Genomic DNA, 24548 nt, shown 5'->3' with positions numbered 1-24548 from the left:
ATATTAACAACAAAATTTCCATGATTAAAAGACTCCTGGAGCTTCGAGCTGTTGGTATGGTGCATTTTCACTATATCTGTTACTAGTAATGTGCGCAGAATCATTTTCAACTTAAATTAAAGTTTGCGTTTAATACAATGATAAAATTTCACTCGTTCATTTGGAGTGATTCAGTAAAGTCCCATTCACACCAAGACGTTAATGCTAAAAATCTTCACACCACAACTATAGCAATAATCACTGTGAGCTTGAAGAAAAGAACAAAATTTCCATGATTAAAAGCTAAAATACTGAAATCACTTTCATTTTTTTTTCTCCAATTAATAAAGGATAAAAACATTGAGAGACGAACATAATGTATCCCTTTTTGCCTGAGCATTTAAAGCACCAAATTAACATTATTGTAGTACACTAAATATTATTCTACAGTAATGTGCACACTTATATAATTGATAAATACTTGGTGTGAACGAGCCTTAACTTAGCTAATTTCACAATTGAGCCACCTGTTAATATAGCCAAACTTATTTGTACATATTGCTATTGTAGCATTTTTTTTAACCGTGATTGCTGATGTTTATGAGTCAACAAATGCATCAGAGAAGGTCTAATTAAACATTACTATTTTTTGACACTTCAAAACCATTTTGACAAATCAAATTACGCTTTGCTGTTTCTGACGAAAATAATGAACGAGTTCTCAAATTAACTCATATTTAAATATTGTAAATAGTGTTCCTTGGTTTACCTTGTTTTTTTATTTATTTATTTTGTCTTAGCAAAAGATCCAGACAAACGTGGTACTCTTCTCAAAATCGAGCAGGAAGTCTCTGCCATCAATGAGCTTCTGGATCGCTTTGAGAGATATGTGGGCGAGCAGAGAGGCTTGCTGAAGCATTTGAAGGTGTGATATTTTATTTTTTTATAGATAATTCCTGTAATTGTAACATTAACTACTGGGAGTTTTTCGAAAAGGATTCACTCTTTCTCTGGATGTTTCGAAGCTACGTGAAGCATTGTTTCAAAGGTGCCCATCACCAGTAACACTTGATGTGATCAAAAGCTGTATTTTTACTTTGGCTCTCTTTTATTGATCTTGTCCACAGGATCTAGAGGGTTTCTTCCAGGAGGACGAGCAGGATGCCCTTCACCTCAAGAACAACATCCCTCCGCACATGCCCAAAAGAGGCCAACAAGCAGCTCTGCGAGGGTATTTCCTGTTTTTGTGTTTCTTTCCCAACTGTACCACGGTGGAACGATGCCTTGTTCGGTTTGCTTCATCATTAGGAAACACAAAAACCACGAACCGCTTGACTGAAACTGATGAGTTTGGCTTTTTGTGTTGTCTTCAGAGGAGGACAGGTGGCAGTTCAGAGCAGGCAGACAGATGCGCCGCCCGCCCCTCAGGAACAGGGGCCGCCCAGGAAACATCAGCGCAACCAGATCAAAGAGATGGAGTTCATTACCGTCCCAGAGTTTGACAGCATACCACCGTGAGTCCTTCCACATCTGTCTAAACAAACTCTGTGACCAAATATAGTAAAAACAGTAAACAATAGTCGTATTCCAAAACCCAGTAAGCCGCCTACCTAGACAGTATTGTAGGCGTGATGCTGTTGCGAACAGTTTGCTACCGTCTCTTGGCAATCACAAAAAATATACTGTGCGAAATATGCTATATGAGCTTTTCGTTCAGTAGCAAAAACCTGGAAAATATATTCGCAAATGGGCTGTTTTACGTAATATTTATGTGCTATACGTTTTTAATTATAGCATGCTGTTAGCTTAGTGACATGCTAAAATCCAACTTTCGTAGAGTTCAACGGTGCGCATCCGCAAGTATTTTACCTGTTTGTTTATTTCTACAGTTATTTTCTATTGGGAAAAATCAGCCCCCAGGAGAGCTCACTGGGCTTTGAAACAGTAATTTCATGATTAACCGCTTATGAAAGAGTTGTAATGCAGTTATAATTCAGCATCTTTCAAATTGCCCGTTTCTTCACCTTCACTTTTGCTCTCACAGGTACATGAAAGGCCGCGTGACGTACGATCAGCTGAACTCAGCAGTGAAAAGCATCAACACAGCTGTGACGTCAAAATATAAGATCCTCCATCAGCCAGTCAAAACCCTGAACAATGCGTCCCGCACACTCCACCAGCGCTTTAAAGACCAAGAAACGAAGGACACCAAGGGTATCACCATTTTATCTGTCTGTCTGTTGCAGAGCTGCTGGTCAAAGGCTTATTTGACCTCGTTTAGCACGGCAGTCCATCACGTATTAACAGTCTTGTCATATCGAGAATTGAGAGTCTACTGTTTGCTCTAGAAAACTATTAACGCCACCGGCGCATGAACTGGTATAAGTGCTCCGATAACTAAGGTCATTTATCCTGGTCTGGTATTTAATAAGTTCTTATGGGCTGAAAGGGGTCATATATCAACTCCTTCTGTGTCTTGCAGGTCAGTTTTTCATCGTGGAGCAAGACATCAGAGAGTTCACCCAGCTGAAAGTGGACAAACGGTTTGTGGGCATGTTGAACATGCTACGGCACTGCCAGCGTCTGAGGGAAGTCCGAGGCGGCGGTCTCACACGCTTCATTCTGCTCTGAAACCCAGAGTCGCCCACATTCGCATCAAATCTCTTTGAATGGAGTCACTCCATTGAATGAACTTAAGTGTCCATTTTATTAAAAATTGGTGCTGTCAATTTGATTAATTGCATTCAAAATTAAAGTTTTGTTTACATATGTGTGCACTGTATATATTTATTTTTATATATATATATATATATATATATATATATATATATATATATATATATATATATATATATATATATATATATATATATATATATATATATATATATATATATATATATATATATATATATATATATATATATATATATATATATATAAATGCACACAGTATACACATTTACATATATTATGTAAACAAAAACTTCAATTTTGAATGTGATTAATCACAATTAATCATTTGAATGCGCTATTAAAAATGGAATTATGTTAAGTCATCCTGATTTGCATCTACTCCGTTTGAGACCTAACACCTGGCACAGAACTGGATTTATGGGTAAACATAAATTAAACAGTCAAACATCAAATGTTGAAACCTTTGTGTTCTTGAAAAATGAAATGACTTTGTGTAATTTACGCTGGAGAAAGAAAACTCATTATTTTGCTGAACAAACGTCTATTCAATTAATGTCAACAACAGGCTTAATTTACTCATAAATTCAATCCGTTGTTCTAAAAACCCATTAGAAATTCCCACGGGGTTCCCATAGTGAATTAGCATTCCGGGTCAGCCTACAAACTGACATCAGGAATTAAAAGTTGGATCACTTTATTTGTCGTGATAAAATTATAAATCGATTGCCATGTTATTTTTATTGTTGGAAAGTGGACAAATATTGAAGCTTAAATAAAATTGTTTTTGTAACCTCTTCTCAAATGTCAGTGTCATTTCAAAAGTTGCCCAAATCGTCGCATTGACGTTTCCGTTTTATTAATTTTGGAGGCAAAAGAAATCAATGCCCAAGAAACGTGTGAAGATGAATCAAACTCATCAACTTTACCCTACTTTTGTCACCCAAAACTCAACCGAGCACGAAAAAGTTACACATCGACATTAAGTTAGACATTTCTGTTCTTGCTTTGTCATCTTCACTTATAAAGACTTCATGTAGAGGACTCTGCATTTGCATATACAATGACGGGGGCTCTAAGAGAACTTGTAAGCCAGCTCTTACATTACGTTGTAGTTTGATTGTCCAGTTTTTGCAAAAGATGTTCCTTTTTTGCAGGTGAGAAGCCCTGTGCTTGTTGCAGCCATTTTCATAGCAGGAATAGGAGGAACATTTCAATACGGCTTCCATATCTCTGTGCTTAACTCGCCATCACTTGTAAGTACCCACGTTCGGTTAAAAAGTGTCTCAGGCTGATTTACCGTCTCTTTAGAGCTGCAAATAGAGGGGGCTGGAGGTAATCAGTATTAATCAAATGCATTTCTGCCACTGTCTTAAGATGTGGCATCCCCAAAGGATCAAAGGATCAATACATATCAGAGCTTATGAGTTGGTGCTAACCTGTGAAATGCTGTGGTTCAATAAAATTAAATGAATGACATAATCAACCGAGACTTGTGCTTACATTGCAAGTTTATTAAAGAGCTGGTGAACAGCACCTGCCAGCAGCGTTATGGCCGCGCTCTTGAGCCCTGGGAGCTGTCTCTCGTCTGGTCCTTCATTGTGTCCATATATTGCATTGGAGGGCTGGCTGGAACCCTGTATGCTGGACATCTGGCAGGAAAGTATGGAAGGTACTCGAAGTGCATTCATACAGCAGACGTCGTAGTCAGGTCAATGTTACAAGGATGGTTCGCCCAAAAAATGAAAGATATTATCTGTTATCTATAAGCCATGCTGTTTAGAATTAAATTTACTTGACGTTATGTTTATAAAAACAACTGAAACAGAGTAATTCATACAGGGTTAAATCATACAAGGATGAGTAAATGATACATTTTTATTTTTGGGGCGAACTAGCCCCTAAATGCCACCTGAATATATAGTAATATTATTTATTGTTTTACAAAAAAAATATCTTTTGGTTATTTTAATCGCTTTTTTATACAGTAAAAACAGTATTATGAACTGTTACTACAATTTAACCCATTTTTGTTCTATTTGACACACACATGATCCATAAGAAATCACACTGATATGCTTATTTGGTGCTCAGCGTTTAAAGCATATTTTTTATAATTTTGTGGAAACGATGATAATTGTTTTTCAGGATTCTTTGTAGAATAGAGAGTTCAAAAGAACAGAATTGTTATAACATTGTTATTAATGCTTTCACTGTCTTGTTTGGTCAATCTAATGCATTCTTGCAAAATATTAATTTTGCCAAAGCTAACATACCGACACCAGTCTTTTGAACGGTAGGTGGTGTTACAGGGTTGATTTAATGGATCCTTCCGTATTTCTGCATTTCCAGAAGCATCTGTGGTTCTACGAGTGTGAATCAATAACTCGATGGCAGTAATTCAATAGGCAACATGGGCTTTTTAATTCCAGAATTCACCTGAAATTATGCTAAGTGTGACAAACAGCCAGTGATATTTCTTAAAAACAGTCTAACCTACATTAATCCTCTGCAGGTTGTGTTCTGTTCTGTTCCTGTAACTGGCACGGGAAAAATGAACAATGTACCTGTTCTAACTTGAGTCTAATATTTCTTAAAATGGATAGTTCACCTAAAAATGAAAATAACCCCATGAATTGCACGTTACACAACCGAGTAATAATAAAAAATGTCCTGGCTCTTCAAAGCTTTATAACGGCAGTGAGTGGCTGCTGAGAATTTGAAGCCCAGAAGGGTATTTTATTTGTGCTGTTTACATTTCTATACAAGGGGCAGCATCGAATAGCAGCGCGTTTGTACAGAATGTGTTTGCAACTCTCCATAGGAAGACGACTCTGCTTTTGAACAATGTGGTGGCAATCTGTGGAGCTGTCCTGATGTTGTTGAGTAAAACCGCCCTCTCGTTTGAGATGATCATGGTGGCACGTCTCCTGTACGGCATCAACGCTGGTGTGTTGGAAAATTGCACGTTTTTTTTGTTTATTCTGTGCTGTTTTTCTATGAGTGCTGTCTGTGCAGGTGTGAGTTTGACTGTCCACACCATGTATATACTGGAGTGTGCCCCCAAGAGGCTGCGTGGGATGGTTGGTGTGTCTGTGGCCTCTTTTGTTTCAATGGGGAAGTTTTTTGGCCAGCTTCTTGGGATCAGGTGTGTCATTAACAGCAGGTTTATCTTCTAACATTCATGTGTTAAAAGATTTAAACTTTAAGGCTTGGGTTTTGTGTGTCAGCGAGGTGTTAGGCACCGAGGAGGGCTGGATCTGGCTGCTGGCCTTCAGCGGGGCGGCTGGTGTCCTGCAGCTAGTAACTCTGCCCTTTCTTCCCGAGTCCCCGCGGTACCTCCTGCTGGATAAGGCAGACAAACACGGCTGTGAGAAGGGTCAGAACCACAGACAACTTCCTTGACATTTACTCATACATTGATATTTCTTGCAAAATTCATCTGAAATCATTTGTTCTAAATGTGGGGCTGCATCAAGGGAAAACAGGGTTTTTAGTGCTCCTTTGAAATGATACTGAAAGTAAGTGCATTACTGTTCAAATTTAGTTTTTTCCCCCCAAAACAAATAGTTTTTTATGTTTTACATTTTGTGTGTAATTACATATATATTTTAATAAAAATAATAAAGTATACACATAAACATACATTTTACTTTACTTAAATCACAATCAATCGATTGGACAGTCATAGGTACAATATGTGGGGTCATGTTTAAGTGTAAAATTTTAAGAAGGTGTGGATGAATCTTACATTTTTATAAAGAATATCTCTTTATGAATAAATATTTCTTATATACATGCACAAACAGATTGTCTTTAGAGGATATGACTCTGTAATTGGAATAATAATTCACAGTATTGCTGTAGTTTTTCCTGTCATTTTTTTTATCAAACTTTCAAAATTCCAGTACTTCCGAAACTCCTTCATAACAACTCCAGTTTTGAACAGTAGCGTGCATGACTGCAAACACTAAAGTTACAATAAAATAAACAAAAAGGAATCGGTAAAAGCACATTCTTACTTTGTTTTTATTTCATTTCAAATCTATACTGGCAAGTTATTTGATGACGTTCAATATTTCTCAGCTCTGCGCAAGCTGTGGGGAGCTAAAAAGAACCCTGGACCGGAGATGAAGGAGATGTTGGCTGAACATGCCGCTCTAAAGGGCGTGAAGAGCCACAGCCTCGTGGACCTCTTCCTCGACCGAAACATCCGCTGGCAGCTCCTCACCGTCCTCGTCACGTTCGTCACGCTGCAGCTCTGCGGCATCAACGCTGTGAGTCACAAAAAGTCACAGTTCCCACCCGCACCTGAAAACGATGCTTATTTTGTCAAAACACACAGCCATATGCCACGGTCTGTTCAGGAAATGGGCTTGGCGGCTTTGCATTGCGAGATAATTTGCTTTCCTCTCAATTCTTCTTTTTGATGGAAGCCACCACCATTGTCTTCATCGTTCAGCTTCGACGGTGAATGATAGAACTTAAGGATATTGTTCATGTGGCCTGTGAATTATGTCTTCGCAGGTCTATCTTTATTCGTTTGATGTGTTCCGAGCTGCTGGTATTGCCAAGGAGAACCTGCGCTATGCCGCCCTGGGGACGGGCCTGTGTGAAGTCTCCACCTCTATTGCCTGTGTGAGCCGCTCTTTACCACCCAGATATTTCATCTAAGCTCAAAACATGATGTGACCTGGTTTAAAGGAATCTTCTGTTTGTGTTTGTGTGCTTGTTTACTGTGTTATTTTTATCCAGGTGATGATTATCGAGAGCACAGGGAAGAGAGTGCTTCTATTTAGGGGTTACCTATGCATGGCCGCCTCACTGGCCCTGCTCACACTTACACTTTACTTTCAGGTCTGCTTATTCATTTTTTTAATTGCATTATATTTATCAAATTATATAGGCATGGTTAATTATTGAGTGAGAAGGCAAGTTATAGTTTGTGTGCATGGATAATGATTCAATAATTAACAAGGGGAGTGCTGATTGCGATTTGATTTCAATTGCTGTTACATTTAAAGGGAAAGTTCATTAAATAAATTACATTTAGTCCGCATTTACTTAATCCCATATGATTATCTGTCAGCACACACATTTTGCAGAGTATCTGGACTGCAGCTTCAAAAAAGACAAAACACATCATGAATGCTAAATAAAAATAGTACTCTAGCACTATATTTCATGTCTTTGAAGTCAGACATGTTTTGTTGGTGAGAGGGACAGATTTTAGAAGAATTTAAATATTTGTTAATTGAAAATCTTTGTCACGGGTTTAAAGTCTCAGGTTCTGGTTATTATGTAATTAAAGTGAATAAGGATTGGAGCTGTCAAGCTTCAAAAATGCATCATAAAAGTACTTTATATGAATCACATGCTTTATTCCGCATCTTCTCTGGCCAAATGATAGTTTTATGTTAGAAAAAGACTGATAATTAAGTCATTTCACAAATCTTTGCCACAGTTTTCACATCTCATGCGGTTCTTATTAATGGAGGTGAATAGGAACGAGGGTGACAAAACACGCATTGGAGAGTAAAAGTAGTTTGTATTACTTGTGTGCTTTTTCTTCTGCAATCATATGATAGTTTTTTGAAAAAAAAAAAGACCAAAATAAAGTCCAAAATTAAGCTTCACAAACACAAAAAAGTATTGAAAAAAATCGTCTTAGAAACATAAATTTAATACATTATTCACAGAAAACATTTGCCACAGCTATTAAACCTCATTTATACTTTTGCATAGTGTACATATTTTCTACAAAGAATGACTTAAAACAGTTTTGAACAACATGGTAAAAAATTAAGCCACTTTTAAGTGAGTTATTTATATATAAAGGCAAATCAGCTAGTAACCATTACATAAACTCATAGTATTTTTGTGAATAACAAGCCACTGTTTGCTTTATGAATATATGTGTATATATATATATATGATGTTTTAGATGTTATTTTTCTGGCTGTCATAGAAATTTGTATCCTGGATGCCATACTGCAGCATGGTCCTTATTTTCATCTACATCATCTTCTTCTCTAGCGGGCCAGGTATATCCACGTATTTTTATCCTGTAGTCAGGTGTTCAGATGCTTATCCGTAGCCTTGTTGTCTTAACAACACTCTTCTTGTGAATTCTCTCTTCCACAGCTGGGGTGACAGCACCACTTCCTGGTGAGATTTTCACACAGTCCTACAAACCTCCGGCGTTCATGGTAGCCTGCGTCCTCAACTGGACAGGACTCTTCCTCGTGGGCATGGTGTTTCCTCTCATAGTGGTGAGCCTTTGTCATTTTATGCCTTCATGCCTTGTCTTCTTGCTGAAAAATGAAAGGTGCAGGAACATTTTTTTTGATGTAGTATGTAGTAGATATAGTGAAATAGTATGTTTGAAAAATGTTTAAAGATGTACAGACACAATATTAAGTTTTAGCTCATATGAGTAGCATAATAAAACTTTAGCTTTTTGTGTATTGTTACGCTTGAATGCTTGATAAATAACTACGACACTGAAACCGACATATATTCTATGTAGTGAGTTATTCATTGAATGGTTCGTCCCAACAGTTGCTTCGAAACAGCTGATTCATTTAGAAATTAAGTAAATAGCTGTGTTTCCGAATGTATCATTGAATCACTGACTACTACTTTAGATAGTTTGGTTAAAAAAGCCTGACAGTATTGTCTAAATTGTAACTCACTCAATAATAACAGTTTTTTTTTACTGCTGCTAAAAGTTTCATCACATTCACATGCTAGTATTCGGGAAAACGGCAGTCCTGCTTGAGTGTTTTTACTTAACTAAAATATTTAAATACAGGGATTTCTTTGGCTTTTAAAACTTGAATTATAGGAGCATATTAAATCATTCTCATAGGCTTCATCATGTAGTGAATGCTTTTAAACTCAGAAGACATGTTTTAGTTTTTTCAGTGGCATACTTGATATCGGCTTACATATTGTTAAAACAACAATTACAATTTATCGTTGACCATAAATATTGCACACCCTGCATGGAGCATGTCTATTTATGGAGGCTATAATTTTTACATGATTAAATGCGTACTGCACTGTTTATTTGGTTACTCCTCTCATGCAACATTTTTACGCAATAAATTAATCATTGCACGTCTACATTGGAATCTGAATTCTTGTGCTTTTGCATACATCCACATCCCTAGGGGGCAGTATTAGATTAGCGTGCAGGATTCAATCATATGTCAGTCTAAGATGACATGAAGGTACAGAATGAAACATTGAAACATGCCTGATTCAGTTACTTAGTCCTTTCTAATGTATTTTCCATTGCAGGAGCATTTGGATTATTTCTGCTTCCTCATATTTTTTGCGTTCTGCTTCTTCTCTGGTGTTTTCGTGTGGTTCCACGTGCCTGAGACAAAGAATAAAACTGTTCTGGAGATCACAGAGGACTTTAAGAGAATGCACCAGAAACGCAGACACTCACTACAGTCTAAACTGAGCTCAATACACGTTATCAGCATCCAGAGCAGCGTATCTACCAAGCTTTAGCACCAGTTTAGTAACAGTCATGTAGTCACATTAGAAGCTGACCAATAAAAAGTCATTTTACGCCCAATATTTGTCGTCTGTTTTGATGGCTGCTGACAGTTTGGTTATTCTGTTGGTAAGATCAAGTGTGTTAAACTGTAAGCCACATCCCATTTGTAAACTTAAAATCCAATTTCAATTAGAGGCGAACTGAATGTTGAATCAATATATTTGTACTTTGTCACGCCAAGGGACACTGATTCAGGTTTGGCCTGATATAACAGCTGTGGTGCAATGACTTTATTGACACTGTTTCTTGGATGGCTCTGTAGAGCGATTAGTAAAGCTTGAGTATCTAAGGAATCCTCAGAGCCGTGTTTGACCTCTTACCACACCATAAAGTTATCAAAATAATTATTGGAGCCACCAAATGACTGTAATGTGACATCTCCCGTAAATCATATTTATGAGGCTTACCAAAATTTCTCCTAAAATTTGCCTTAATATTGATGTTACTCAAATACAGTACATTTTTTGGAAAAAAGATGTTTTAAAATATTCTTTTTGCTTATTTAGACTGTCTATTCCAAAAATACATATCACATTATTCACGATGAATCCAAAAAAAAAAAAAAAAAAAAGGACCAGCCAGTTGTGTTTATCACTGACTGCCATTGCATGGAATACACATAGACACACACAAAGCACAATTTAAATTAGGTTTTGCTGATTGAAATATAAAATAAAATGCAAATATCAGGTGAAAACCTAAATATTTAAATGAAAAAAAAGAAATAAACTAAATAAAATCTAGTTTAAAAAAAGTACTAAAATGACTAAGATTTATATATAAAAAAATTTACCTCGTAAAAATGTAATTCATAAAATGAAAATTGAAAATATAAAAGAATCTGATTCAAAATATTCATAAATAAATAATAATATAATACTAAAATGTCACTGCTAAATGTTTCATTTTGTGGGTTATATATATAAAATGATAGAAATAAAAAAATAATGTAAAAATAATAGCTAATAATAATAATAATAATAAAACTTATAAAAATTAGAAGACTCATCCATAGTCGTAGGGACAACTTGCCCCGGTGTAAGGGACATTCTCTCTCCTCGTGAATGTGAATGAAGGGAGGAAGGCAGCGCTAATGAAATATTGATGCGAGGTTAATTGTAAATGCCCGTGAATGTGGTGAGCTCGGTAGTGTCGACTGTCAAGGGTTTGGGCGCTGAACTGGACCTACGAGTCGCGCGGCGAGCGCGTGCGGTGCCCTGATAACACAATCTGCCGCCTGTCGACACCAAACTTCACTCACGTTCGCGTGCATCCCACATACGCCCAAATTACGTACATAGGGTTCCTGTTTACAAGCCAAACCCAAGGAAACTTAAACTGGTGATGTCAACATCATGGTACGATTTAAAGCGCGGAGAAGAGTTTCGTGACTGATTGTAAAAGAGTGATTCTGAGAGCGCGCTCTCGCGATGGAGCTACGCGGCGCCAAAAAAGAGCTGCATCAGAGGTAGGAACGGGTGCATTTACACATTTATACACTCACACTGGTGAAAAGCGCAGTGTCCAACGAACTGAAGTAACGCAGGTCTTAGTATGCAAGTATTTCTTCATATATTTAGTTTGTTTTTATTTAAACTATTTTGGCGGACGATTAGCACTTTTTTTTTCGCGGTGAGGCTATTCTTAGCAAGTGTCTTCATTCGGTGTTCTTTATAATAACACGCTCAGTCATGGGATGTTTTGTGGAGGAATTAAGTCTCTGTTTATCACAATGGTATTTCATATCAATTGATAACACAGTAAGATGATAATAGCACCACTGACAGACTTTGTTTCTTACCTCAGAATGACTTGAAGCGTCACACGCTTTACATTCACCTAGACCAAAATCCTAGATATTAATATATAAATAAACAGTAACTTGTTTTTCAAACAATAACAGCACCACGAATCATTCATAAAACAATAACTGTTTAATTTTAAAGATTTTTTTTTATTTAGTTGCAGTTGTAATTACAGAAGTAGTCGACTGAGTAATATTAATCAACAGCACTTTATTTTAAAGTCCATTAACTATAAATTTTGCTTCTGTAAACTACTAATCTGCCGCTTTATTAATAGTTATGTATTTGTTAAATTTAGGTATTGGTATAGGATTAGGGATGTAGAATATGCTCACAATATGTGGTTAATAAGCGCTAATAAATGGCCAGTATGAAATGAATAGGCATGCTAATAAGCAACTTGTTAATAGTGAGAATTGCTCCCTATAATGAAATATTACCCAGCATGTACTTACTATAGGGTTAAGCTAGTCAAACTGTTACACATGTAACATATAACATGGACAATGAAAGATAAAGTGTTATTTATTTACTTATTTTTTTCTTTTATTCATTCATTGAGTAAGCTTGTCATGTTTGTTTGATTATACTCTTATCTATTTTAAGATAAAAGACTGATTGTTGAAGTTGTAGATGATTTAGATAATTATAATTTACTTATTATAAAGGCCTTGTACATAGACTCACATAATAAAAAAAATCCCTCACCCTCAATTTGTTCAAAAACTGACTTCAGTTTTTCTGTGGAGAACAAATGAATAAGCAAACGTAAATTTCATTTTTGAATGTTTTATCAATACACACACACACACACACACACACACATATATATATATATATATATATATATATATATATATATATATATATATATATATATATATATATATATATGACATATAAAAGACAAGAAAGCTGAACATGAGGTTGCAACCTAAATTTCATTTTTGAATGTTTTATCAATACACACACACACACATATATATATATATATATATATATATATATATATATATATATATATATATATATATATATATATACTAACTATGACAAGAAAGTTGAACATGAGGTTGCAACCTGCTTTACATCTTCAGCTGAACCTTATGAGTCACCATAAAAAAATGTAATAAATTATACCCTGACACCAAAAACTTAATGTTGACAATCAATAAATGTGCCTTACCAAAAGTGTCTAAATATCACACAAAAAAAAATAAATTAAAAAAATTCAGGCAATTTGGTTATCCAGTTTGGACAACATTTCTTAGTATTGGTGACTTAGGATTTAGGTATTGTAAAATGATAAATATATAGGTTATTATTATTATTATTATTATTATTATTATTATTATTATTATTATTATTAGTTCTCATGTAAAATCTTTCAAGCTTAATTCTTTCTCATATTCAGTATTAAATGACTGTTAAGGTACAATATCTGTGGATTCAATCAAATTGCATTGTCTTACTATTTTTAGATTGCTACTTTCCACCCTGAATATAAAAACGTGACTTGCTTACAAAGAAAAACTGCCAAGAAGAGAGAGTGCCAGTTGGCTGGTCTATCGCTCTACGTCTTTTAAGAGGCAGTTACCTCATACCAGCTGGACTGATGTCATATGTGAGGGACCTGATAAGAACAGACCTAAACTGTGCCGACTTGATACATAGGACCGTGCGATAAGCACAGCACATGTTTGAATACAAACTCTTACGTAGAGGCTATGCTTTGGCAGTGTAACGTGTTCTTATAGATCAGCATATATAGCATGCAATAACAACACTGAGGTGGGTTATAAGGCGAATGCGGTGCAAGTTACTGTGGCTAAATTAATAACTGTGAGAAAGGTAATGTCGACCCATCAAAGTCAAAGGAAACAACCTGCTGTCTTTCCTTTCAGGGTGTTTGTGAACCGGAGTTTGACGCTTGAAAACATCAAGTGCTATGGCTTCGACATGGATTACACTCTGGCAGGTGAGAGCGTTTAAAGCGCAGTTGGGGAAAAGCTGTCAGACTTTGTGTGAAGTGCTTCATTCACATGCACTCTCTTGTTTTGAGCAGTTTATAAGTCTCCAGAGTATGAGAGCCTGGGCTTTGAGCTGCTCAGGGACAGGCTGGTATCAATCGGATACCCACACGAGCTGCTGGGCTACATGTACGACCCCACCTTCCCCACGCGGTAAGTGATGCTCCCTTAATGGCTCTGGATTAGGCTATATCGGGTCTGTGAGCTCATGGTTAAGGCTTTTCAGGCTTGCTGTGTGTGTCTGCACAACACCGACAAATGTTTATATCCACGTTGTTTCCCGTTTTCCATATTCCGCTTAAAGGGACAGTTCACCCTAAACTCAAGTTGTTCCAAACCTGAGTAAAATCTTTCTTCTGCTGAGCGTAAAATAAGATGTTTTGAATTACAGTAGCCTTTGGCTTCTCCGGTAAAATGGAAGTCAACGGATAGCATCAGCAGTTTGGTTTCTGACGTTCTATAAAAAAATTAATTGTGACTTTAACAGAAGAAAGAAAATCAAACAGGTTTTAAACAAGTGGAGGGTGAGTAAATCACAATGACACGATGTTGATTTCAATGGGAAAGGTGATTCACATCATGCAAAACTTAAACAGGAATAACAGTGTGACAACAGTCATGCAATTCCAAAATGTAGCAGACTTAGACTTAGTCTCTCATAAAACTCTCTCATGAAACTGTGGTACTCTTTTAAAAGGTACTATGTATACTATGCTAACATGTATTTTTTACCTATATCTATCGTTGCATTTAAGTCAATGCTAAATGCAGGAAGTGATTGAATTACTGGTAAATAAGGTGAGTGAATTGGAGGGATTGAAAAGTAAGTGGGATTTATGAATTAAAGTTATTAGAAATGGAGAAAGATATTGTTAGAATTATAGGAACTTTTTAAAATATGGAATAACGTGGAGTTAAGAACTAGAAATGTGCAGTAAAAAGTTAAAGGATTAGTTCTGAATTATGTTGACCTCATTATTAAAGTTTTTTTTTTCTCTTCTGTCTTGTCCTTCAGCTTCACAAAATTATTGATCGCACAAAATGAACACATTTTTCATGAAACATTACTTTTCAAAAGTGTGAGGTCTGTAAGATTTTTACTGTCACGTTTACGTCCTTGCTGAATAAAGGTATTATTTATAAAAAAATACTTATCCCATACATTGAAAAGTAGTACACATTCCAGTATGAACTGATTTGCTTAGTATAAGACTATATAAGTAGACCTTAACTCATTTTCATTTGGATATCAAATGAAGTCAGTTTTTAGTTGCTATTATAATTCTATTATAAAGCATTCATGAGAGACTTTGTTGGCAACCATACAAATAGAAATGTCCTACACCAATCTCAAGGGTCTCATAAAGCATCATAAAGGTCGCGTAAGGTCATTATTAATACGGGCTGAATACCAAACGCAGACTGTCTGCTCAATGATACTGCTGGGGGAAAATATAAATATGAATGAACTCTTGTTTTAAATCCTTAGAGGGCCATATTTTGCTATAAATTATTCACTTGTCCGAATGCTCCCTGACGCTGGTTCTTTCAAACGTTTTCTCTCTTTCTCTTCGTCTCTCCAGAGGTCTGGTGTACGATACCACATATGGGAACCTGTTGAAAATAGACTCCAATGGAAACATCCTGGTGTGCACTCACGGCTTTGAGTACCTGAGAGGGTGAGTGAGGGTCAGTGGTGTATTGAGTGAGAGTTTGCTTTCAAATGCCTCCTCGACCTTTCTCTGACAACAGAGGATTTCAACAAATTAGAGTGCTGTGTGGGACAAAACATTAAAGAGAGCTAGGCTGTAACGCAATAAACCCAGTGTGAAGAAACAACAGGGTCAAGAGCTGTTCAAAACAGACTAGCACAGCAAAGCAAGGCATTTAGTCAAGTTAATACACTCAAGGTCTTATTGTTTCAATCATTATATCAATAGTCAGCCTAAACCTAATATCTTCATCATTATGATTCATGAACAAATCATTCAGACCAGTTTTGTGAATCAGATAAACTGATTTATTAAAAATGAATCAGTGCTTACAGATGTGCTCAGTAAGCCATAACTGGAAACAAGTTCTTTTAGATGTGTTGACTCATCTGTAAATAGAGAGGGTAACACCTAGACATATTTGTGTGTGTCCTATTAAGATGTGGTTTTTATGAGAAGACAAAACCTGTTTTTTGAAAAGCTGGTTTGACACCATTTTGGCAACAATTAAATGTTTAAAAGTTGAGAAGAGCTGGAATTTAAAATGAAGTTCATGCTCTCTGATTTAATTCAGGCTGCAACATTTAATTATTTTAAGTTGCTGTAAGAAATAAAGTCAAACAAATATTTAATTTAATTATACATTTTAATTATACATTATACAACATGAGATCTGCTCAGTGATAGCTTAAACACTTAAATAATCTGTCACCGTATAGATAGATAGATGGATATAAAAATATATTCTACATGAAAATTTAAGATAAATGAATATGATATAAACACTAAAAGTAACATCAAACGTAGGGTGAGAAAGTTTATTTATTTTAGTTTTATACAATTATACATTAATATAAAGATACATTAACAAAGCAAATCACTGTTCTTTTCTACTTTCTAATATACAAGAATCTTGGGGGGAAATGTGTCATGGTTTTCACAAAAATAAAAAGCAGCAGATGTGTTTTCAACATTGATAATAAGAAATGTGACACTGAAGTAGTGATGCTGAAAATTCAGTGTTGACATGACAGGAATAAATAAAGTGTTTAAATCTATTCCAATAGAAATACAGATTTGAATCTATAAAATATTATATATGAATATTTTTAAAGTTTTTTGACATGCAGTCTTGGCAAGCAAAGACATTAAACATTACTTAAACTGTTGAATGGTAGTGTAGAATATATATAAAACAAACATTTAATTTGATTAAGAAGAAAAGATCTGTTCCACTCTTTTTGTGGATAATGGAAAATGATGAACTCATATTAGTAGTGTATTTATATCCAGCACCTCCCATAAAAGAGAGTGTCTGAATTCCTACTATGGTTTTCTAAGAATGATGAAGACAGGTATAACTGGATCATTCACTTATGTTTTACACCTATATATTTTAGGATTTCAGTTTCAGGATTTCTAGTATAAGTCACCATTTAAAATACACGACCAGATTTACACATTCATATTCTCACAGACTTAAGAACAGAAGTGGTATCAGGATAAAAAATTTTTTTTTTTTTTATTATTATTCTCTCACTTGAGGACAAAAAGAGCATGGATCAGCACTGTGAGGGTCGTCATGTATAAGACAGCATAATAAAGGATGTTTCATCAGACGCGACCCAACATGGGGTATTGTGGGCACGGTTTTATTTAGCAAGGGATCAGTTGTTTTAGAACAGTAGTTGTTAGCGCTCTCTCAACAATGGCTGCTGTGACATATTAGCTGGGCAGCTCAGTGACAAACTGTTATTGCTCTGTCACAAGCTTTCCAACATGCTATGAATGCTTATATATATATATATATATATATATATATATATATATATATATATATATATATGTGTGTGTGTGTGTGTGTGTATAATGTGGCAGGAAGCTTCTTTAACCTGCTGTTATTCTCATTAACATGTGTGACTGTCTGTCTGCAGTGAACAGGTCGATGAGTATTATCCAAACAAATTCATCCAGAGAGACGACACTGACCGCTTTTACGTCCTCAACACACTCTTCAACCTATCAGGTACACTGGCACATTTGCATGGACTTGTGAAAGAATAATTGATTTTGTTAACATAATTTGCCCCTCTCCTTTTCTCAGAGACGTATCTTTATGCGTGCCTGGTTGACTTCTTCACCAAGAGCTCCAGATACAAGAAGTGAGTCCATTATTCTTTATAATTGCAAGAGTTATGGCTCTTTTACAGCTTCCCTGTCTCCCAGTCATGTAAATGATATTCATAATTAGCGATGTTTGCTAAAGCGGGCATCACTGTTAATCTTGTTTATGTTTACAGCTAGGGATATCAATAAACCTTTATGATTTCAGAAAGTTCACACAGCACAAATTAAAATCCAGAACACAATAGCTGCCAGAAAACAAAGCCTTAGCAAGCCAAAAATTATTAATAGATAAATAAAAATAGCATTAATATAAACATCATAATGCATACATATATTTTTTATATGCATATATTCTTCAGCCAAATTTTGGTTTAAAAAACTGCTATCCTTGACAGGTTTATTTGGAAAATGAAAATATGCCCAATTAGCATCTACAGTCTTTTTCACTCACTATTTCTCTCTATTTCTTAGCTGCCAGAAAGGGTTCAAACATGGCGACTTGTTCATGTTACACAGAAGCATGTTCCAAGACGTGAGGGACGCCATGGATCACCTCCACGACACTGTAACCATTGGCTCAATTTATGATTTTATTTACCCTCTCGTGAAAGATTTTAGTTTCAAAGTTAGTTCTAATTAAACATGACTTACAATATGAAAGTAAGCCATTTCGGAAAGGCTAGCAATAGCAGGCTAGCTTTGAAAACATAACCAGAACATTGCAGGACAAAGTCTATTATATGTGACCCTGGAGCACAAAAGCAGTCATAAGTAGTACGGTATATTTGTAGCGGCATCCAACAGTGCATTGCATTGTTTGGTTTGCAATAACGTAGAAGTATTTCTGCATGAATAGGGTTCACAGAGGTGTGCAAATACAAACTTTGACAGGCAGCTAGGACAACGTATCTAAACCTTCGGACTGAGGGATATGATTGGACGGATGCCTTCCACAGATGATATAAGTACATAGATATTATCAGGACGCGAAGAAATCCAGCATTTGCTTTAAGGGCAAAATATAGCAATGTGAGTGTTTCACACTACAGTGTTTTTAACCAGTCATTGTTATTTTTGGCCTATAGGGCACTCTGAAGGAAAGAACACTGAAGAACCTGGACAAGTATGTACTTAAAGATGTAAGTGTTAATTACTAATATATATATATATATATATATATATATATATAAAATTATGTAGTATAATAGTATAATAAATATAAATGATTCTAAGTGTGTGACAAAAAACTCATTCATATACGTATCATTTTATCTAGCCTCGTCTTCCCGTGTTACTGAGCCGTATCAAAGAGGTCGCCAAAGTGTTTCTGGCCACCAACAGCGACTTCAATTACACTGAGGTAAGAAGAGCGCCAGACCCCTAGAAATAATTTAAACTGCCACTGACAAGCTGCATATCAGTGAACACTATCATTAATATTCAGAATTTGATTTTAATGACACTGTATTATATCTTTTCTCAAAATAGGCTATCATGAAATACCTACTGGATTGCCCGGCTGGTTCGAGGGTGAGGAGCATGATCACTCCATAACCAGTGATCAGTGTTGACATTGAGAAGCTGTTTGAACACACTCTTGATCACACACACAAGTAGATTTTCAGATTCTGAAATGACTCGTGTTTGTCTAGAACCCCAGGAAACCGTGGCGCTCATACTTTGATCTGGTGGTGGTGGACACGAGGAAGCCCATGTTCTTTGCAGGAGGGACAGTATTGCGACAAGTAGACACGGTGAGCTCATGTTGAGCACTTTAAACTGCTTACAGAAAAAGCTTTCCTCCTTTTGAAATAAAGCATTTATTCAGAAGAAAAACTTTTAATGAAAAAAAAAGCTATTATATAATGAATTAATAACAATGAGAATATGAATCCTGAAGAACATCAATAACATATCTAGACCCTATTTTACCCCCACACCAGAAAAAATTAAAACATTTACATGCAATACAAATACACTACAAATGCGAAGCACATTGTGTTTTGTTCTCAATAACATAAATCCTACTGTTATGTTAAAATGATTGAAAAATATTTTTATATTTTATTAAATATGCTGATTATAATTCAATTGTGATCATAATAATGGTCTTAATAGGATAAATTATTATTCTATTTAATTTCTCTTCACCAAGAATCCAAATAAGTGTAGCACAGTTTCCACAAAAATATAAAGCAGTGCAATTATTTATAACATTATTAATATTTAAAAAAATGACTCTTGAACATCAAATCATCATATTAAAATGATTTCCAAAGAATCATGTGACACTGGAGACTGGAGTAATGATGCTGAATATTCAATTTTACATCACAGGAATAAATGACATACTAAAATATATACACATAAAAATTTGTTGTTTTCAATTAAAATCATATTTAACAGTACTGCGGTATTTTTAACGCGACCTTGGTTCAAAACACACTGCACTGTGCGTAACATAGTACACTGTATTACACTAGATTTGGTCTGCACTCTTCCCCTTGTAGGACACTGGGAAGCTGCGTATTGGCACATACACAGGAGAGCTTCAGCATGGGACAGTGTATTCAGGAGGTACTCAGATGTTCTCCATATTGTGATCTGTTCACTAGGCTTGCATGGAGGCACTCCTTTGGCTTATGTCAGTTATCCTTGTTCAACCCCTTTCTTAGGATCTTCTGATATTGTCTGTGATTTGCTGGATGTTAGGGGGAAAGACATCCTCTACGTGGGAGATCACATCTTTGGCGATATCCTCAAGTCAAAGAAACGTCAAGGCTGGAAGACTTTCCTTGTGGTTCCTGAGCTTGTGAAGGAGCTGCACGTTTGGGCCGACAAATCCAGTAAGTGTGCACTCGTCTAATAAAATATGAATAATATGTATAACAATATTTCTTTATTCTGTAAAGAATAGATAAAATACTTTCTTTTGTCTTTTTACAGGTATGTTCGAGGAGTTAAAACATCTTGACATCTTCCTTGCAGAATTATATCAGTGAGTCAAGTGCAATACTTGACATGATCGACAGATGGAGCTAGAGCACTGTTCTTAGTTGATATTAGTTGATTTATATTAAAGAAAATGTATTTTAATTTGTATTTTATAATAATCATGTTTATGTCAATATTTGTATATTACTTTTTAGTGCATTTTGACTCTTTACATATTTTGGGTTTTTATGGACAGAAAAAAACGCACACAAATATCAACATCAAACAGCTGACCTCTCATTCTATCCCATCAGGCACTTAGACAGTGGAAGTCAAGAATGCCCGGATATTAGTGCGATTCAGAAAAGGATAAAGGTGCGTTCTGAGTTTCACCCGAATTGCTCTTCACCTTAAAAAACATGCAGCGTTGTGTATTTATACCAGAGAAACTCTATAGTCGTCTGTGTTAGCACAGTGTTATAAGGTTGTTTGTTTGTGTTTCAGATGGTGACGTACGGCATGGATCTGTGCTATGGGAAAATGGGCAGTCTGTTACGCTGTGGTTCCACAAAAACCCTCTTTGCCAGTCAGTTACTGCGCTATGCGGATATATACTCTACCTCCTGCCTTAACCTCCTCAACTACCCCTTCAGCTACCTCTTCAGAGCCCCTCTTGTCCTGGTAAGCTTCTCCTGGCTGCCTAGACTGGAATAGAATTGTCTTGACATTCACAAACACACACATTATACATATATAAATCTGTAAATATGAACAGGTGGATGTTTTTTTTCCTTTTATTCGCAGCTGCCACATGAGGCCGCTGTGGAGTCTCAAACTAAAGAGCAGATACCAGAGCTTTCGGAGCACGTGCTCAAAACCACCAACATCAAGGTTTGAATTGCATATTCACTTTCATTTTTCATCATCATTCTGTTATTTTTTTATTTTTTACAATTTTTTGTGTATTATTAATGTATTACACCTAAGCATCAGTTGTTACAATATCGTTTTACTGTTTTAAATTGCTGTTTTTTTTCTAAATAACAAATTTACATGTGATTTACATTATCATTGCATCTTTACCACACAGAGGCAATGTGAGTGTGAAGGCGGTGACTGCGGTAGAGATGATAATTGTGCCCGGAATAACCCAGCTACGTCTACAGAGACATGAGGACTGACTTTTTTTTTTCTTAACTGCTGTAAATATGAAGTTTTTATTTAGTGTGGATGTTTCACTTTTACAGTTTCTATTCCTGCTTTAGTGTGTTGATACACAGCGCTTGAGTGGTTGATTTGCAGTATTAGCTTTTAATATTCCACTTCTGGCAGATAATTGCGATTAAACGGAATTTGCCAAGTTTTTTTTCTGAAGTCATGTTATTTAAGTTATAAGCTTTTGTGTTGTTATTTGTAAAGCGAAGAGTAAAATCTTCATTCAACCATTTTATAAGACTTTTATATTGAGTATTTAATTAAGACTTAAGTGGGTATTTAGTCTTTTGAATGTCAGTCATCAATTCAATAAATTGGTTTGCAGGATTTTGAGGTCTAGTTGGTCAAATATAGTTTTTTTTATTATTATTATTTATCATATCTTCTCACGTGACTGATTCCTATACAATAATGCAGGGATGTGCATATAATAACAGCAAGTAGCGACTTTAAAATTGTTTCTATGTTCTAATCTATGCAATCATGCATTTTCTGTTTTTCATAAGCATATTAAAATGAAATATTAAAGAGCTTTATTTTAGACTGCTGTTGTCATTTATTTGTAACTTAACTGAACTCAAGACCAACTCGTGTACATGTTAATTTCCAGTTTATTACATGGTGGTTGGTCCCTGCGTGGCAGCCTTTTAAAAGCGTGTCCTCTGTGGTCTACTTGTGAAATGAAACTGTTTTAAAACGGCTAATTCATATAAAGTGTTTATTACTGTGACCAAATTCGCAGGGAAAATACTTTGAAACTATGACGTGTAAATTAATCAACAAACGGACATCTTCAGGAAAACCTCTGTACGGCGTCCGTAAGATGGCGGCAAAGGCTGTAGTGTGTGCACTCGACTTGAATGGAGAGCTTTCCTTTTTTGATAAAAAGCTTCTGTTAAGAGCATAATTGGAAAATTGGACCGTTTATTTTGACTTTGTATAAAAAGATAAACAGCTCTAATATAATGTAGCGATACTGTGTTCGTACAGTAAGATCACATGCTTATTTGTCTTTATTTCCGTCGCGTCGACCAATTTTATCCTGAGGAGAACGATAAGCAGGCTAAAAGTGTATTTTTTTCCCCCAAATGACCATAAAAATCTATGAGAAAATACCAAATTAACAACATTTTTCACAACGGAAATCTTTACGCACAGTGATTATCATAAAAGGTATGTTTCTTCTGTGTGAATCACGTTAGAACTCAATGAATAGCGTGTTATTTATAGACTACTCAAAACCTTTTTTTTTTTTTTTTTTTTTACTTTACATAGAGGCCTATGTGTAAGTGCCACTTTGAACTTCGTAATGGCCAGGAAAACAAAAGCCTATGGCACTTTTCACGAACACAGCACGTGGCATTAGAGGTACAAATATCGTAATTTTGTTGAGGACTATATATATATATATATATATATATATATATATATATATATATATATATATATATATATATATATATATATATATGTGTTAAACTGTTACTGCTTAACTTTAACCTTACAAAGCTGTCCATTAAATTGGTGTTTCATCACTGAATTCATACTAAAATCATAAAACAAACAACATTTAGACAACAAATTCATTACAGTACAACCTTTTGTTGATTATAAAATAAACTTAGCACACCCTGTTAATGCATGATTTTAATTACACAAATGCTTCTTAATGAAGTACATAGCAGAAAATAAATATCTGAATTCCCTCAAAATGTCCCGTGGGCTGCATTTGGGAACCATTCAGACCTATTATTGCAAGGAAAATGAAAATAACAACAACTAATATTTTATTTGGCTTGACATGGGGCTAATGATCAATATTTATACTTGATTTTTGAAGAGCCTTATTTTGAACCGTATACTATGAAAACAGCTAGGCTCTCCAACAGAAGGTATGACACTGAAGACTTTGATCAGTGATAATGACAAATGAAACAGGTTTTCTCTACATGAATCCCATTTCGCTGAAGGTGAAGTCTTGTGTGCACTTGCTATTCCTGTGCTAAACCCTTAGTGTGGATTGAATCCCCTTTGACTTTAACTTGGGTCTAAGTGTCATACAGGCTCAATTTCAAACAGATGCAGCTAACCGCATTGGAGTTTGCTTTAAAATGAAGTCACATCACCAATAACACAATACAGTGGTTTTAAGACACTACACCTCCTATGCAGTTTAGCGTATTGGCAATCCTGAGGCCTAAAAGATGATTTGAGTCAATTAAAGCTTTAATAACACTTTTAACTGTTTAACTCAAGTGGTCTTTGACCCCTTTTGAGTGACCTTCAAATGAAACTTGATAAGCACAAACACTAAAGTGCAATTCAGTGGCAATTAACTTGTTGCATCACGTCTAACACAGTACAACCATCAAGCCAAAACAACGTGTAACATAATAAAACCATAGTTTTTTTCCCCTCTATAACCAAAAAGCTTTTGTTACACCAGATTAAAATTATACAGACTAGCAGATTTTTGAGC

The 24548-nt window shown here is 35.5% G+C and overlaps 3 protein-coding genes across 3 annotated transcripts in view; all 3 read left to right on the top strand.

Annotated features, from left to right (window-relative positions):
- Positions 1-2776, top strand: part of ska1 (spindle and kinetochore associated complex subunit 1) — a 4461-nt gene extending 1685 nt beyond the window's left edge. The window contains exons 2-7 of the mRNA XM_043250807.1: positions 1-54; positions 780-904; positions 1107-1210; positions 1353-1493; positions 2024-2193; positions 2462-2776. The exon at positions 1-54 is cut by the window's left edge and continues 36 nt beyond it. Coding sequence (XP_043106742.1) covers positions 1-54; positions 780-904; positions 1107-1210; positions 1353-1493; positions 2024-2193; positions 2462-2610 — 743 coding nt within the window. The 3' untranslated portion in view covers positions 2611-2776. The remainder of the gene's footprint in view (positions 55-779; positions 905-1106; positions 1211-1352; positions 1494-2023; positions 2194-2461) is intronic.
- Positions 2777-2922: 146 nt separating this feature from the next.
- Positions 2923-10264, top strand: slc2a11l (solute carrier family 2 member 11, like). Its single transcript, XM_043251091.1, has 12 exons — positions 2923-3760; positions 3831-3929; positions 4185-4345; positions 5498-5622; positions 5692-5821; positions 5904-6052; positions 6760-6950; positions 7201-7311; positions 7429-7530; positions 8642-8717; positions 8818-8945; positions 9979-10264. Exons 1-12 carry the CDS (start codon positions 3737-3739, stop codon positions 10195-10197), a joined length of 1515 nt encoding a protein of 504 aa, XP_043107026.1. The 5' UTR covers positions 2923-3736; the 3' UTR covers positions 10198-10264.
- Positions 10265-11560: 1296 nt separating this feature from the next.
- Positions 11561-22610, top strand: LOC122352800 (cytosolic purine 5'-nucleotidase-like). The gene is made up of 18 exons (XM_043250465.1): positions 11561-11714; positions 13956-14029; positions 14117-14234; positions 15665-15760; positions 17728-17819; positions 17898-17955; positions 18392-18485; positions 19006-19059; positions 19197-19280; positions 19409-19450; positions 19573-19674; positions 20431-20497; positions 20596-20766; positions 20867-20918; positions 21169-21229; positions 21359-21535; positions 21659-21745; positions 21945-22610. Exons 1-18 carry the CDS (start codon positions 11677-11679, stop codon positions 22026-22028), a joined length of 1551 nt encoding a protein of 516 aa, XP_043106400.1. The 5' UTR covers positions 11561-11676; the 3' UTR covers positions 22029-22610.
- The last annotated feature ends 1938 nt before the right edge of the window (positions 22611-24548 follow it).

Source organism: Puntigrus tetrazona, chromosome 10 (genome assembly GCF_018831695.1).
Source record: "Puntigrus tetrazona isolate hp1 chromosome 10, ASM1883169v1, whole genome shotgun sequence".
Lineage (NCBI taxonomy): Eukaryota > Metazoa > Chordata > Actinopteri > Cypriniformes > Cyprinidae > Puntigrus > Puntigrus tetrazona.
This window is presented reverse-complemented; position numbering and strand designations above follow the sequence as displayed.